Source organism: Paroedura picta, chromosome 3 (genome assembly GCF_049243985.1).
Source record: "Paroedura picta isolate Pp20150507F chromosome 3, Ppicta_v3.0, whole genome shotgun sequence".
Lineage (NCBI taxonomy): Eukaryota > Metazoa > Chordata > Lepidosauria > Squamata > Gekkonidae > Paroedura > Paroedura picta.
Window position 1 is genome coordinate 50,026,890 of NC_135371.1, and position 16,723 is coordinate 50,043,612.

Below are 16,723 nucleotides of genomic sequence, written 5' to 3' on the forward strand. Positions count from 1 at the left end.
TCTAGCTTATCTGACCTTGCTAGGAATGCCCCTGCCCTGAATCATCCTGTTCTTTCCAGAGACTGTAGAAATTGTGCTGTGATCCGTAGATTCCATGAAGCAATGGGTGCAACTATAAAGACTTCAGTGTCCACTTTAATTTAGCCACTTGGCCATATTTGTGTGGTACAATTTGTGGCAAAAACTTCCATGAGATCTTTGTGGAGACAAAGGATAAGAATAAGGCTATGACACTCCTTCCAGTTCCAGACAACGATACATGCTAGCCAATGAACCCAATCCTTCTGGTCAAAACCTAACCGATGTTCACAATCCACCTACATCTTTTTATCAAGGTCTTGAATCTCTCCACATCTGACTTTTGAGCCTAAGGGCATCTTCTATGGATACTTCCTCTTGAGTCCCTGTGAGAGAGGCATTCTATGAATAATGAATTAATTTTAACCCCATAGGATAGATTCCTGAACTCCCCAGTTTACAAAGCATCAGAAGAGCTGCTCTGAACCATGGATGCTGTGGATCAGAGCAGTTGAACCAGTTCTACCACATCTAAGATGCTCAGGTGCTTCCTCAGTCTCTTTTCACAGTGTCAAAATACAACAGACTAGAGGGCTATCCTAGATTACAAGTTCCTCAAGAAACATGTGAGGCACAGGAAACTAAAGATAGAAACCCTCATGATTATTGCAGATCAGTTTTCCCAGGCAACTTCTCTGCATCCATAGGCCTCACAGAAGCACACCTTCATGTCCCCATTCTTCCAGTTCACAGATTCACCTGCAGAAAGCAAGGATGGTTTGTTACCTGTGTTGAAAAACCTTATTTGAAAGGGATTTCATGCTCAATCTCCAAGCTGTCAAACTGAGGCATCTGGGATCAGGTTGGGGAATCGTACCTTGTGTCAACTGTCTAGTGAGCTGGTAGTCTCTGTGGAATTTGCACAGAGACTGGAGACATGAGAATCATGTTGGGGCTGTGCAAATCAGCTGCTTCTCTTTACAGTTTTCTGAAGGCCTTGGAGAGAAATGCATACAACAGTCATATCAGTGGAACTCAGGAAAAACAAAAGTTTACTGTTGTCTGCTGTTCCAAACAGATCTGTTGTTGATTCCCTAAACTGCTTTGCCAGCTGTTGAAACAGCTGGCTATCAAGTACCTATTCCACAGGGCCCAAATGACTGTGACTGAACCAGTCTACCAGTACACTGAGAGACCCCTTTATGTATTCCACCGCTCAGGTGGCAGCGGCGACATCCCTTGGCAAAAGACTACCCCCCCGGGCCTCAGTAAAACTGTCAAGCGTTGACCAGTCCCTGGTGATTAAAAGGTTGGGGATCACTGCTCTACTTCATGGTAAGCCCAGTGTTCCATTTGGGCTGACCCTTTCAAACATTTATGATTGTATAAGTTCAAACCGGGGATTTTGCATCAAGACTAGCTTTCTTTCCCCAAAACAAGCACCAATAGTACAACTTCTTTTTGGGTTGTGTGGCTGCAAGATGGAGGCTATATAGAGTGATTTGCTGCTTGTAGTTGCTGCTTGTATTTCTAACTATAAACAGTTGAAAAATGTAAAGTTGTATTCTCACAAACATGGTGTCCCTGCATGAAAAGCTAGCTATTATATAGCCAGTTAGGATTTAATATGTGCTTAGTGCTCTTCTGCATTGTCTTCTGAAGCTTCATCAGCTTGTTTTCAATCTATTATAACTATTTTCCAAAAGTAATTTAAATAGAAGTCAACATAGTGGGTAAATATTAGCATGTAGCATTCTCCTAGTGTTAAAAGAAGAAAAAAGTTAGCTTACGTTTTCGTACTGCTGTACAGACCTTACAATATCAGTGTTCTAAAAATGGCACTTTTTAGCTGATGACAGTTGCCTGCAGGAGACTAAGAAATGATGTTTTTAATTAAATCTTTATTTTCAGATTCATGATTCAGATCACATAGCAATAGAAGTACACTTCATCCCATTTGAACTTGTAGCAGCAAGCATTAAATGAAATGAGCATCTTCTTTTTAAAGATTTTAACTGTGTCTGCTCAAGCTTTGCATCCTGTGTTTGAAGCAAGCATCTGTCTGCTGACCTTGATTATCGGGTTATGCAAGTCGTCTATAAGTTCCATGAGGATTACAATTTTAACACTGTACCATATGGTCCAACAATTTAACCTGAAGCAGTAAGCAGATGGCTTAAAAAACCTAGACATGCCAGATGAAAAGCTTTGATCAAGCAGTTGTTATGAAATGTTGCTGTGTTGCCACATCTGCAGTTGTTTAATGTTAGAATGAAATAAAATATAAACATACAAATCAAGCATCTAATTATCTCCATGTCTGAGGTAGCATTTCTACACTTGGTATATTATAGAAGATCAGCCTGCTTCATAATCTGGTGCATGTCCGACACACAATTCCTATGCATGTAGAAATCTTTCTTTATTCCCCTTCTAATGCTGTTGTGGAATTACTACTCCAGGCTAAAGGTGCTTGTGTGCAGTATGGCTACATGTTCAGAACATTTCAGGAACACTGAAAAAAATTAAAAATTTTCAAAAGTTCACCACCCCTTGGTATCTGAATGTAATGCATTTTATATGGCTAACTCTTAATTCTCCTTTCCACCAAATGAGGAGCCCCTCATCCAGAACAAGGGTCTTTAGATACCAGGAGTCATATGATATCTTCTGTTTCCAAAACGTTAATCACCAGTTGTCATATATCTTACTCTACTTCTAAGCTAGTCTTTCTCAACTTTTTCACCATTGAGAAACCCCTGAAACATTCTTCAGGCTTTAAGAAACCCCAGAAGTGGTGCATTCATGCAGAATATGGTTGGGAAACATAGCTATATGCATGCCCACTCAAGGCCCCTTCCCACCTTCTCCAGGCCCATCACTGGCCATTTTGGGATAGGTGGGCAGGTCACCATGACCATATATGATCATATCACCTGATACAAGTTTATCAAATATAAAATATATATATTAAAATTAATTAACTACTACCTGTTCGGGAAACCCCTCCCAGGGTTTAATGGAACCCAGTTTTAGAAAGCCTGTTTTAATCAATGAACTAGCCATGTATAAAGGAATTGAAATGCTTATCACCTCTTTAGGTGATAGAACTTCACTTTAGGTGTTTTCATTGACAACTATTACGATGAAAGAACTCCAAACATTAAAATTTGCTTGGGGGAGGGGGGCAGGGAGAAATAGTCACCTACCATAGATTTTTTAAAATATTTATTTATATTAGCTTTTGTTAACCAACACTCCTGGGCTCTGCTGGCTCGTGATGGTTTACATATGGTCATAAAACCCAACAAAGTACAATAAAATACAGTATAAATACGAATACTGGCAGCAGATCCCATTTACACCCTCCGCCTCCTAATCTGTACCCGGCAATAAAACCCTACCACTGCCCCAGCCACTACCCTGAGGGGACAGGGAGGAACCCGATCTGCCTGGCCTGGCCTCAACCAAATGACTGGTGAAAGAGCTCCATCTTGCAGGCCCTGCAGAACTGTAATAGCTCTGTCAAGGCCTTCAGCTTTTCCGGGAACTCATTCCACCAGGTTGGGGCCAGGACTGAAAAAGCTGCCCCTGGTCAAGGCCAGGCATGCTTCCTGGGGCCTGGGAACAACCAATAGATTCAAACCTGCAGAGCAAAGGGCTCTGTGTGGAGCATAAGGACACAAGCTGTCCCTCAGATAAGTAGAGCCCAGGCTGCAGATGGCCTTGAAGGTAAGAACCAAGACCTTAAACTTGATCCGGAAGCTAACCAGTAGTCAATGTAGCTGCTTCAGCACAGGCTGGTTATGAACCGTCCGGGATAAACTTGTGAGGACCATAGCAGCCGCATTTTGGACTAATTGCAATTTGCGGATTAGTGATAAGGGAACATCCACATAGAGTGAGTTTCAGAAGTCTAATCTGGAAATGACTGTTGCATGGATCACAGTGGCCAAGTCATCTGGGGACAGGTAGGGCACTAATAGCCTCACGGCACAGATGATTAAATGCTGCTTGGGCTACTCTAGTGGCCTGAGCCTCCATAGATAGGGAGACATCAAATATCATCCTCAGATTCCTGGCCCTACGTACAGCCGTAAGCTGCACTGCATCCAAGGAGGGTAAACGCACTTCCTGATCCTGCCCCCTTCTACCCAGCTACAGGACCTCCATCTTAGAGGGGTTGAGTTTCAGGCAACTCTGCCTGAGCCATCCAGCTATGGCTTCCAAACATCTGGTGAATGTTTCCGGGGGGGGCGGGGGGAGCATTCCGTCTCCAGCTCTATTCTCTTGATTCCCCATCATAAGCATAACTGGGAACATGGACAATTGATTGAAGGATAATGGGCAGAGGAGACATTATCTTCTCACCATAGATCTTTAATATGTCGATGATAATAAGATCTTTCCCCCAGCAATTGCTTGCTCTTCTATAGTCTCCTCATGGCCTAAAGTCAGTTACCTTCAGTGGTTCCCCAAAACTACAGTTGGGTCTTATCTTTCTATTGCTTCTCAGATTTCATTTATTTGTCTGTGTTGGGGAATAACCCAGAAAATGGCCTGATGTTCATTTTTATTAATTATTCATAATTAATACATTTTTATTATGCTTGAAAAGTCAGAGAACTTCAGTGGAATTTTTATATCTTCTTTAGGGTTTAATCATTCTCTTACTCATCCTTTTCCTGGTGACTGTGTCTTCATTATTTTTTCTTAGGTATATGTGACAGAACCTAGTGACATGGAGTTCATACCGTGTCAAGTTGAGGCACGTGTGGGTCAGATTTTGGAGCTGCCTCTGAAGATTAATGGTCTAATGAATGTGGAAACTAATCAAATGGTCACCCTGAGTGACTGTTCACATTTTGACTTAGTTGTTGAAGTTGAAAACCATGGTGTGTTCAGTCCAATTCAAGGTAACAAAAAATTATATCCATTATTCACATACTGTGTTTTAAAGGTTTTTAATGAACAGCATATGTTTATAAATAGATTAGTGTCACAGTTTGCCTCGTGATGCTTACCTGGCCTGAGTACAAACTGTCCTTCAGGTGAGTTTCACTGCATAAATAAATCACTTCCTTTCTACTGAGCTTGGCGGTGGTCATGTTGTCACCCACTGTGTAAAATGTTGTGCTGTTTAATATCTGTATTAATGAGATAGCCAAAGCTTTGGGTTTGGATATCGTCAGTGTGCACCTAGATATATCTTATTAAATAAACTTCTCAATGCCACTCTCTCTGATTGCCATGACAAAGTTCAAACTTTAGATGGGGCTTATACCCCTCACATTAGATGAGCCTGAGCTTTCTTTGAAAGATACTTAGAGCTGTGAAACATGTTTAACTACCATTTAAAATTTCAGATTACACCCTTTCCAATACTAAATTCACTTATTTGGACTCTTTAAATTAACAGGCTCTTAAACTGACATAGTTTAGGGATTATTTAGGGATTGTTATTTATTTGTTTGTCATGCCGACTGTGCTACAGTAACCATGAGGCTTGCTCTCAAATGGGGCTGCTCTCAAAAACTGCTTATTCAGTCAGAGATTTATTGCATATAGCCAAAGGCCATTGCAAACAACAAAAACAACTCAGAATTATTATCCTGCCTGTTAATATGGGGCTAGATGTAGGAAGCATATTACTCTCATTTTACAGTCACTTTTGGATCTAAATCAGTATGCTGATGCTTACCTTTAAAGAGATACACTTGAAAGATTATTTTTCTCAGAATGAATTTATGTGACACCATTCAGCACAACAATACCTTTTGCCTAACCACATCAAGGTGAGATCAGCTGCTTCCTGTTTATAGGCTTTTTCAGTGGCTCTTCCTGTTTTATGAAATGACCTTCCAGAAGAATGGAGGAGAAGCTCTATCCCGATAATATTTCAATGAGATGGAAAACTGAACTTTTAGATATTTAGCAGCAAAGAGGGGGTGGATCTAAGAGCTTGGATAAGATCCCTTTGTATTCTTTTTGAGCTTTGGTTGGTAAAGTGGTATAATTTTTCAAAGTTTACTCCATTTATACCTCATTTTTATCCCTACATACCCTCCTCTCCTCCATTTTATCCTTGCAGCACCCCTGTGAAGTACATTAGTTTGAGAATGTATACCTGGTCCAAGGTTACCCAGGATGGGGATCAGAATCTGATTTGAACTTCCTGGACCCTAGCACTGCACTTTAACCTCTACATCACACTAGCCTTTATACTTTGCTGTTTGATTGATTGATCTTATTTTAATGCTCATGTTTATTATTTGTACTTATTTGTGCTGATTGGTTTTGGTCGTTATCCATCTTGGGTACCAGTTGCTGGGAGAATGGTGGCCTGACAAGTGTTTCAAATAACTAAAGTTTACTTTCACGAAAACTTAAGCAGGAATATTGATCATTTTATTTCTTCGTGATGTTTGTTTGTTTGCAAACTTATAGGAAAGCTAAACCCAACGCCACACTACTGCAGTGGAGTCAGAATACAAGCTGAATCCCAAGGATACACAGCACTTGTCGTTAGCTATACACATGGTCATATTCACCTCCGTGCGAGTATCACCATAGCTGCCCATCTACCACTCAAAGTAAGTCTGTCTCCTCCCCACTTTTTTTAGTGGACCTTTCTGATTCTTAAGTCTTTTTTTTGAAATTTTATTGTTTATTGTTATATAAAGCATTTACAGAAAAGTAAAAGAGAGAAAAAGAAAAACGACCAGCTAATAAGTAATTATTAATACACAGTCTATACATCGTCTATGCGTGTATACCATACATAGTATAATCTGATATTTTCTCAAGAAATATGTAGTCAGTTCCCATTGCATATTAATCCTAACCTAACAGTTACTGCTGTCTTTCTTAAGTTTACAGAAAAATAGAGGGGAAAAAAAGAAACAGCCAGCTGGCAGAGTAATCATTAATCTATATAAAAACACAATCTATTCTTATCTCCATTCCCATCGCTTAAGTTATAAAGAAAAAGAGACAATCAACTAACCAAATAATTATTGATACATATGAAAGTATAGTTTGCCATCCTCTTTTAACATTCATATTCAGTTCCCATCACATATTATTCCTAATCTAGAAGTTATTGCCATCTTTCTTAGCATAGTAATTGCTGATACATATGAGAGTATAATCTGTTATGATAGTATATTCTATTATTGTTTTAGGTAATATAAAGTCAGTTCCCTTCATATATTGGCCCTGACCTAAGAATTACTGCTGCTGTCTTTCCCACAGGAAGCCAAGTAAATGCTCCACTGTTCATCACATTCTTCAGGTGGTCGCAGAAAATTAAATTGTGTTCTTTTCCATGATGTATCTGCTTGCGGGTCTTGATGTATTTGTGTTTCTTGATCCACCCAACTCAGCTGTGTCACCTGATGGTTCCTGTATGGAGTATTTCTAGCCACCTTGCTGTCAGGGCCAAAAAAGTCTCTTGGTTGATTCTTGCGTGCAGTCGCCTTTGAGTAGGCTCTGTATACTTTATCAATCTGGATCTCTTCCTCCTGTATGTAGTGTTCCGGGCTTTTTGTGATTTCCTTCCTTAGATCTGTTTTCCCAAGTTCTTCTGGGACGTCTTTAATTTTAATGCTCCTAGCTTGTGGTTCTGCTTCCAATGTTCTCTCCCACTTCTGTTGTCTGACTTCCGGACTTTGGTATGTTGTCAGCTGATTTGTGTTTTCATCAGCTGTTTTCTTCAAACCATTGATTCTATCTGAGAGCTCTTTCCTGGTATCTTGAATTTCATTTACAATCTTTTTAACTGCTTTCAGTATCTCTAAGTTGCTTTTGTTTAACAAATAAAACATCTGTACGTTTGTTAGATTTTCCACTTTCTGTGCGCAGTATGCAATAACAGCGTCTCGTCTTGCGAGAGTTCGGTTGCTCAGACGTTATCAGTTAGCAAAATCTCCATATTCTGTCAGAAACTTCCCCTGAGCTCTCATTAACAAATTCTGAAGCTCTTTCGTTGTCCGTTTTAGCGAGTGTATTTAGCTGGCTTGCCTCCCATAGGAAGAAAGAATTCTCTTGTAAATTAGTTCGGGTGAAAGGAGGGGGGTTGGAATGCCTAGCTTTGAAGGAGCGAAGATCAAACAAAGAACTCACAGTTTTTGCGTTCCTCAGACTTCTGCTCTCTTCAAGCTGGAGAAAAAAAGAGATGCTCTGGGAAAAATGCAGGCTTTTATCAGCTGGTCGTTCCAGGCTTAAAAGATTATTTACGACAAGATCGTCATTATGACTCCCAGCACAGGAAGCGGTGATCTGGAGAACTTAGTCTCCATGGATCTGTAGGACCCTCAGGATGCCGTTCCCGATTCCTGGGGGGGATCTGCAAGCAAGATTCACGTATCTTGCTTTTGATCAGCCAGGTGCTTCTGCTCCTGCCCCTCTGCCTGGCTGGGAAGCCCGATACAGATCGGGCTAGCACAGCGCCATCTTCAGTCGTCTCTCCCTGATTCTTAAGTCTGATTTGTTGCAAGGTAAGGCGTTGAATTGACCAGAAATATTCAAGTGGGAGCTGTGTTGGTCTGAAGCAGCAGAACATCTTCTACCAGCATTACCACCATCAATACAAAGAAAGCTGTTCTCAGGTTATTGCCAAATTCCCCACAGTAATCCAGATACCACTTTAAGGAAAAGAACAGGATTATTTTGAAAGCAACTGAAAATAAGTGCTTAATACGTTTTCATAGTATAGCTCTCATTCATTTTAGTGAAATGCATTACATTTATGTTTACTTAGGATCACAGCAGTAATGTGAATTGAACTATCCGTTTTCTGACACGAAACAAAACAATTTTCAAGCTGTGGTAGCCCCAGACCTCAACACATTTTTCCCCCTTGGGTACATTACTTCAGAATAAACACAAGATCTTAGGAAAATTAATCAGATGCATGATTTACAAAAATCAAGATTTCAGAATTCATGAAACAGACTGATGATAGAATGTGTATCAAAATGTGAGGTCGTCTTACTGATATATGGTGCACAAATTCTCACTAGGAGACAAAGAAAGCTAATCAGTGTAGCTTTTGTTACAATATCCCATTAGAGCTTCTTGCTCTCATTCTGTTTTCATTCAATACCACATGTGGGAAAAGAGCTAAACTTGTTAGTCATAAATGGTAGAAATCTTTATGCTGGGACAGGTACAACTGTAGTGATGACTGCTAATTAATGATATTTTGAGCGATAGAATTTTACTTATATATGTATTTAAATTGTATTAATGTATTTGGCTTACAATTCTTAATATTAGGTATACATTATAGGCTAAGCGTAACAACTAAGACAATATAATACTATGATGAGATTGATTTCAGTATCATGCCTTGGATTAGATCTGTCAACAGAAAGTGGTCACCATCTTCCTGGTGTTCAGTAGACGCTTCTGGCCACATAAGAGTTCATTCCCAGGGTGGGATCTGAAAGGACTAATAGCAGATTGGGAAACTGCAGGAGACGGGAGGGCAAAATCACTCCCTCCTGCTTCTTATGTGAGTGGAACTCTACTATCAAAACAGAAAGAAGGAAATAATTTCTGTCCCCTCCCACGGTGAATCAACAATTCTTCCATGGTTCTGACTAGGGATGGGTACAAACTGGGAAACTGTGGTTTGGTTTATGGCATGCCCAGTTCACAAACTACAAAACATAATGAACTTTTAGATGCCAAATGAACTGGTTTGGTTCATGAGATTTATGATGAGGCAGAACTGTTCTGCTAGAGACACTAAACTTAAAGGGAATTTCTAGCTGATTCTGTTCTATCTGCCCTCCAGTTTTGGTGAGGATTGGATTTATGTAGCCCGAGTTACTGCTTCCCCAAAGAAGATGCCTCCAGGAAAGAGCTTTCTGGAGAAGTGACAGGTGCAGAAGTGTATAAAACGGATCCTGTGCAAGCTAATGACATCAGAGCTGCAGGGGACCTACCTCAGATGCTACTCTGAGTTATATTGCTTTGAAGTTGTGTAAACATTTTGATTAGGCAGTCTGTCTGGAAATATATCCATTTCTGAACTGCCATGAACAGCTTGGAAGTTCGTGGAATGTTTATACCAGTTGACCTGCCATGGACTTCAGCTCATAAGCTGTGAATTGGCAAAAATTGTCATAAACTGTAGTTCCTGTCCATCCCTAGTTCTGAGAAGATCCTTGCACTGGATTCATTCCGTAGTTTGCAAAATTTAATTTATATCTTTCCCCCCCTAGACTATTGATCCTGTTTCGGTTGCATTGGTAACTTTGGGTTCCTCCAAAGATATAATATTTGAAGGAGGATCAAGACCATGGGTTCAAGAGCCATCTAAATTCTTCAGGAATGTCAGTGCTGCAGATCCAAGTGACGTTGGCTTATTCTTACTAGGGCCACCTGCTAATAGAAACCCCTTCCAGCATTGGGTTAGGGCATCTTGCAAAGCTCTGGGAGAACAAGTGAGTACAACAGATAAATGTGATGAGTCGTATTGAACTATAGCTAAGACTCAAGCATTATGTTACGTACAGTATGAATTATAAATAAGTTAATTCCTGCTCTTTCCACATTCATTTAAATCTAAGACCACTCCTGAGATGCTAGCATTTTAAAACTGTGAACACTGCAGGTACTCCTTATGTCAAGAATGGTATTAAGAAGCTTTAACAGTTCAGTGTATTCTCTAAATGCAAGAATAATCTCTTTTATCAGAGATTATTGACGTGAGAAGGTTTAACAATATTTGCTTGTGTATTTTTATTTAAAAATTTAACCTGCTTTTCTTCTGGGAACTCAAACTGTTTACATAATAAAATGTACAATGAATCCACATGGGTAAATTTAGGCAACAAAAGACCCTTAGTACATTCTTGAAGATAATTCAAGGCTGTTCTGGGCTGTATACACCAGCGTGACCGGGGGGGGGGAGCTGTTTTTTTGTTCTCTGCTTTTTACTACTCAAAGTTATTTAAAATCACCTACCCTTTCCCTCCCCACAACAGACACCCTATGAAGTCGGTGAGGCTGAGAGAGTTCTGATAGAAACTGTGACTGACCCTAAGTCACACCAGCTGGCTGCATGTGGAGCAGCGGGGATTCAAACCTGGTTCTCCAGATTAGAGGCAGTTGCTCTTAATGACTATACCAAGCTGGCTGTAAGAGCTGAAGCACTTGGCTCTTGCTGTGTAGTTGGTACCTTTGGCAAGCTCAGGCTTTTAATAACTAGAAAATGAGAGGGGAGATGTGCAACTCAGATCTAATTCAACTGCCTCAGGTGCTCCTGGTTTCCTTTCTATTTTAGTTCTTTATTTAAATATGCAGTATTGTAAGAGACAGCTGAGATAATTTTGTGTTCCTTTTAAAACAGAAGTCACTTCCAGATTTGTCTCTGTGATGATAATCTAGTGCCCAAGATCAGAGACAGACAAGCATGCAACAATAAAACAATGAAAGGACATACACAGTCTGGGCCCAGTGTACCTGGGGGGACACCTCACTGTCTATACCCCCTAAGATCTCTACAGTTTGCCACTTCCATCTGGCTAGTGGTCTCTGGTCCCAAAGAAGCATGTCTGATCTCAATAAGGGCCAGAGCTTTCTCCATCCTGATTCCCAACTGGTGGAATGAGCTCCCTAAAGAGATCAAGGTCGTGCCTGAGCTACCGCAGCTCTGCAGGGCCTGCAAATTGAGCTCTTCCACCAGTTTGTTGACGTCAACTGAACCAACAACATCTGCTGCATTCAGAAATCTCTCCCCATGAACTGATTCTCCAACCGAACAACCTATGAGATCATAGTTAACATTGTCAGCATTACTGTTGGAACTATATGGAAATGTTATTAGAATTGTTATCACTAGTTACCGAAACTACTGTTACTATTGTGTTTATTTGACAGTATTGAATTATACTGTACTTATCCCTATGTTCTATGTAAACTGCCTTGAGCCACAAGGGAAGGTGGTATACTATTATTGTTGTTGTTGTTGTTGTTGTTGTTATTATTATTATTATTATTATTATTATTTAATTTTAGACCACCCTTCTCCAAATATGTCTCAGGGCAGTTTACAACATAAATAGTTAAAACACAATAAAATCCCCATAAAACCCCCAATGAACATCAACAAAAGTTACATATAACATATAAGCGGCCGTGGTCACAATTCTGATTTTAGTTACCTGACTTCCCCCCAAGTTCAGCCTGGTGGGGAGAATAATATTCAGAAGAGGGTGGCACCAATACAATAGATCTAACAATGATCTCGATGTTAGGGATCTCAATATTGGAGGGGATCCTCTGATGGATTTGTGGGAGAGCTGCCCTGGTCTCAACCATATGCCTGGTGGAAGAGCTCCGTCTTACAGGCCCTGCGGAAAGCTGGTAGATCCCACAGGGCCCTTAGCTCTTCTGGGAGCTCATTCTACCAGGTTGGGGCCAGGACTGAAAAGGCCCTGGCCCAGGTCGAGGCCAGGCGAACATCCCGTGGGCCCGGGACAACCAGTAAATTCATATCTGCAGAGCGGAGTGCCCTGCAACCAAGCGGTCCCGCAGGTAGACAGGACCCAGGCCGCGTATAGCCTTAAAGGTCAATACCGATACCTTGAATCTGATTCGGAAACAGACTGGTAACCAGCGCAGATGACGAAGCACCGGCTGAATGTGGGCCCTCAAAGGTGTTCTAGTGAGGAACCTGGCAGCCGCATTTTGGACCAGCTGTAACTTCCGAGTCAAAGACAAGGGAAGGCCCACGTAAAGCGAGTTACAGAAGTCTAATCTGGAAGTGACCATTGCATGATTCACTGTGGCCAGGTGTTCCGAGGACAGGTAGGGCGCTAGTAGCCGGGCTTGGCGAAGATGGAAAAATGCCGTCCGAGCTACATTGGTGACCTGAGCCTCCATAGAGAGGGAGGTATCAAATGTAATAAATAAATACTACAACAGCAGTTTAAAAGCTCTAGTTGCCCTTATTAAGCCCATTATTGACTCCAGGTAACTATCACAGTTGTGGAATGAAAAAACAGAGCTGGTTATGATCAGAATAATAATGACACTTACTCCATAACCCTTATATATTCTTGTTTCATGCAATTGTTAAACAGTATAATAGGTTTCTGACTGTGCAGTTCCAAAATATGGTGTTGGGTATAGATGGTCTGCTCCATGGAATTTATAGTACAAGATAGAATCTTTTACTATAAGTCCCATGGAAACTGATCAGCTGTACCCTAGCACCATCTTTTCTAACTGCGCATTCAGAAACCAACTTGATGATGATGATATTGATTACATTTTTATATCTAGCCTGCCCTTCCCTGGTTGGCTCAGTGTGAATAACAACCTACTTTAAAATAATCATACAAATCAATAAATACATTAAAAACAATGAACTGCCTACTGCTGATAATAATTTGCACCTTTCTGAGATGTGTTCTCAGACAGGAAGGCCAGTATCTTGATGTTTATACCTGGCCTCAACCGTAGAACAGCTGAGTTTTGCAGGCCTTCCCTAAAAAGGACCTGATCTCCTCAGGCACAGCATTCCACAGGCTGTTGCCAGGGCCAAAAAAGCTGGGTTTCCAGATCAGATTTAGAACTTGCCAGAGAGGAAGCTGCAATCTCCATACACACAAACACTCTTCCACTCCAGACAGTGGTACTGAACTGATGATAAGAAAAATCATTCACGGGGAGTACAGGACAATCATAGATGTCCTTAGATCCTAATAAATGGTTTATGTTTAATATTCACTACAAAAGAATTCTCTGTTTACCAAAATTATAAGATTTGGACACTATCATTTACAACCATGTAAGGCTCTTTTTGTAAATTCTGACCCTTTATGGGTTGAGTTAATTGGCTATTTGTGGGTATTCCAGCTTATGTGGCTATGGTCTGGTAGTTTTAGTCCCTAATGCTTCACCAGTAACTGGCCGGCATCTTCAGAAGTAGTAAATAGCAAGATGGAAATCTCTCCATGTCCCTCTGAAGATGCCAGCCACAGTTACTGGTTAAGTGTCAGGGACTAAAACTATCAAATCATGGCCATGGGGCCCGGAATACCCATAGCAGCCAGTTGACTCTCACTGTGGAAATCTTTTGATTTAACCTTCATAAAGAGTTTGACACATTGCTTAATTGACATTAATTAACATTACACAATTTATAGGCCCAGCCTTCCTTTGGCTCTAGTTCAGAAAAAATAAACTCGAGTACATAATTCTTATTAGTCTTATATTGAACGTATGTTAAACAGTAACAAGCATCACATCAGGGATAGAATGCCGTAATCATTCTAGTGACACCTGTGCTATCACCACAAGTCAATAGAGGCTATACAATAGTGTTTTGAAAAGAACGTATTATTTAGCTACTTCCGTAGTGTACATAGAGCCTACATTAATTTGTAATATGCAGTGGTCTGTTATTTTATCAGAATGTCACCTACTTTGCTTCTGATGGAAAATGAAAAGGTTTTTGAGCATTGTGTATAAATGAATGACTCCCAAAGAAGTGACGTGTGTCTGCATACCAGTTGCCTTTCTGGTTCATTTTTCTTGAAAGAAGAAAGATAACTCTGTCATCTTTCAGAATCTTGAAAGCTTAATTTTGTTTTGCAATGTACAGTTGGATAAGATAGCAATAAGGTATGAGAATTTGTGCTTTGATAATGGACTGGAACTTCTTCTGAAAACAAATGTCAAAATGATACATCTGTATCCATCAGCAGCTCAGGTTATTACTAGAGCATAAAGTCATGTTGGCTTAATGTTTCTTCTTTAAAAATCATGCAGTAAAAATTGCATTAGACTATGTACAACTGTACAGTGAGCATTCCTAAACATAGCATTCATTTTCTCTTTTACTTATTCTCTCATATTTTAATGTAGGTAATTTCATTAACAATTGGAAACAAGCCCACTATTACTAATCCATTTCCAGTTGTTGAATCTGCAGTTATGAAGTTGATTTGTGCCACTCCCTCTCGGCTCAGTTTGGTACCTGTATATGCAAATCCTCAACTAGATCTCTCCTGTCCTTTGATCCATCAGAATAAACAAGCGGTAAGCGTCAGGAAAACCCTTCTCAGGCAGTGGCACAAGAGCCTTTCTGTATTACAGCAGCTGTAATATTCTGTTAATTTGTTTTATTGCTTTGCTTTGGCCTAATGCAATAAAGTGAAAGTGTGAGTATTATTCATTTGAAATATATTTTGTTCAAAGACAGAGGCTTAACTGGGCCGGTCAGGAACCTAAAACTGTGTCGACTAGCATGAGGAAGTAGCTTTATTGTTTATTGATTCCATTTATAGTTTGTATTTTGTTTTAAAAGTAACACAACTGTTATACCACATACAATAAATAGTGCAATTTTATATATTCTGTGGAACAGTAAAAGTAAGGAAATTTTAACAGGCGGATCATTCTTCTGAGTGGGTACCACAACAAAGAACCTCCAGGTACATGCAACTATTGATCTTACCATTTGCAGGGTGGCACCTGCAGTAGACTGCATAGATGAATGAAGCTGTCACTGTGAGCATATTGGGAGAAGCAGTCTTGCAGATATGCTATCCCTAATCTATGGCTTCATTCTATAGTGCTCTACTGATTTAAATCCCAGTGCCAGGTGGGAATAATGCAGTTTCTTGGGTCTTTCCTGTGCAGAAGTTTACCCACAAGGAACAAATTCTGCCAGTTTTTGATGGATTATTCACAAACATGATCTGTGTTGGAAACAAAGGCAGTTGGATTAAAATACACAAAAATGGCATATATTTTAGGACTTCATGCTGAAATATTCTTCCAAGAGTCCTTTTTTTCCCTTTTAAGAAACCAAATTATCTTTCAGGTTCCTGCTTCAAATTATCGCAATCCAGTACTCGATTTGGAGGTTTATGACCAACAGGGACGTAAATTTGACAATTTCAGTTCCCTTAATATCATCTGGGAATCAAGAAAACATTCACTAGCTAGCGTAGAATCCAGTATGCCAATGGAGCTGTCTTTGAAAGATCAAGGAAATGGTCAGAAAAAAATGCATGGTACAGTTTCCATTAAATTACATATTCAGTTTGTTTGGGATTGGGTTAACTGTTCATACTTGATGACATTTGTATTATGTTCAAAACCTACATGGTATCTTGGTCCAAGAGCTGAGGTGATGGGCAATAAAAACTACTTTTAAGCATTAAAAAAGTCTGTTTAAAGATATATTAGACAAAAAAGAAAAATGGGTGCACAGTTTAACTTTAAAGCCTAATTGTGCTCCACACTCATGTGTGCTGTTCATGACAAGTCATAATAAATGCTGCCTTTTCAGTTTTCTTAGAACCTTTGTTTCTTTGTTTTAGGTTTGCAAACTATTTTAGTTCACGGTGAATCTGGAACAACAACTCTATCAGCTACTGCAAGTGGATATCAACATTTTCATCTCAATACTGCTAAAGTAAATAATCTGGTAATGAAATTTGGCTCCATTTTCTCCTCGACTGTCCTGATGAGATATTTTCTATAGTCACTTTCTTGTAATATCTTTGTATATTTCAGTTGCTTTTTTGGGGGAAAAATCATCCCATTGACTTTTATGGGCATTTCCTAAAGACAGAACCACTCAAATACATTTTTAGCACCCAGTGCCCTCTCTAAATTAATAATATAGATTCTCTTAAAGTCTCTGAATATAGAATCAGCACAAAAGAAGTTCTGT

At 39.9% G+C, this 16,723-nt stretch overlaps 2 protein-coding genes across 7 annotated transcripts in view; one reads left to right on the plus strand and one right to left on the minus strand.

Moving 5' to 3' along the window:
* NUP210 (nucleoporin 210) overlaps window positions 1-16,723 on the plus strand; it is a 131,742-nt gene that overhangs the window by 55,229 nt on the left and 59,790 nt on the right. For 3 of the 4 annotated variants that reach the window (XM_077325606.1, XM_077325608.1, XM_077325604.1), the window contains exons 13-18: window positions 4,736-4,934; window positions 6,466-6,611; window positions 10,251-10,472; window positions 14,905-15,078; window positions 15,866-16,058; window positions 16,368-16,474. In XM_077325606.1, the coding sequence (XP_077181721.1) occupies window positions 4,736-4,934; window positions 6,466-6,611; window positions 10,251-10,472; window positions 14,905-15,078; window positions 15,866-16,058; window positions 16,368-16,474 (1,041 nt within the window). The remainder of the gene's footprint in view (window positions 1-4,735; window positions 4,935-6,465; window positions 6,612-10,250; window positions 10,473-14,904; window positions 15,079-15,865; window positions 16,059-16,367; window positions 16,475-16,723) is intronic. The other variant, XM_077325605.1, reaches the window with a different exon arrangement.
* LOC143831971 (uncharacterized) overlaps window positions 6,708-16,723 on the minus strand; it is a 28,794-nt gene continuing 18,778 nt past the window's right edge. For 2 of the 3 annotated variants that reach the window (XM_077325609.1, XM_077325611.1), the window contains 2 exons: window positions 15,497-15,740; window positions 6,727-8,663 (listed from right to left, as the gene is read on the minus strand). In XM_077325609.1, the coding sequence (XP_077181724.1) occupies window positions 7,242-7,844 (603 nt within the window). In that variant the 5' untranslated portion in view covers window positions 7,845-8,663; window positions 15,497-15,740 and the 3' untranslated portion in view covers window positions 6,727-7,241. Of the gene's footprint in view, window positions 8,664-15,496; window positions 15,741-16,723 lie in introns of all 3 variants that reach the window. The other variant, XM_077325610.1, reaches the window with a different exon arrangement.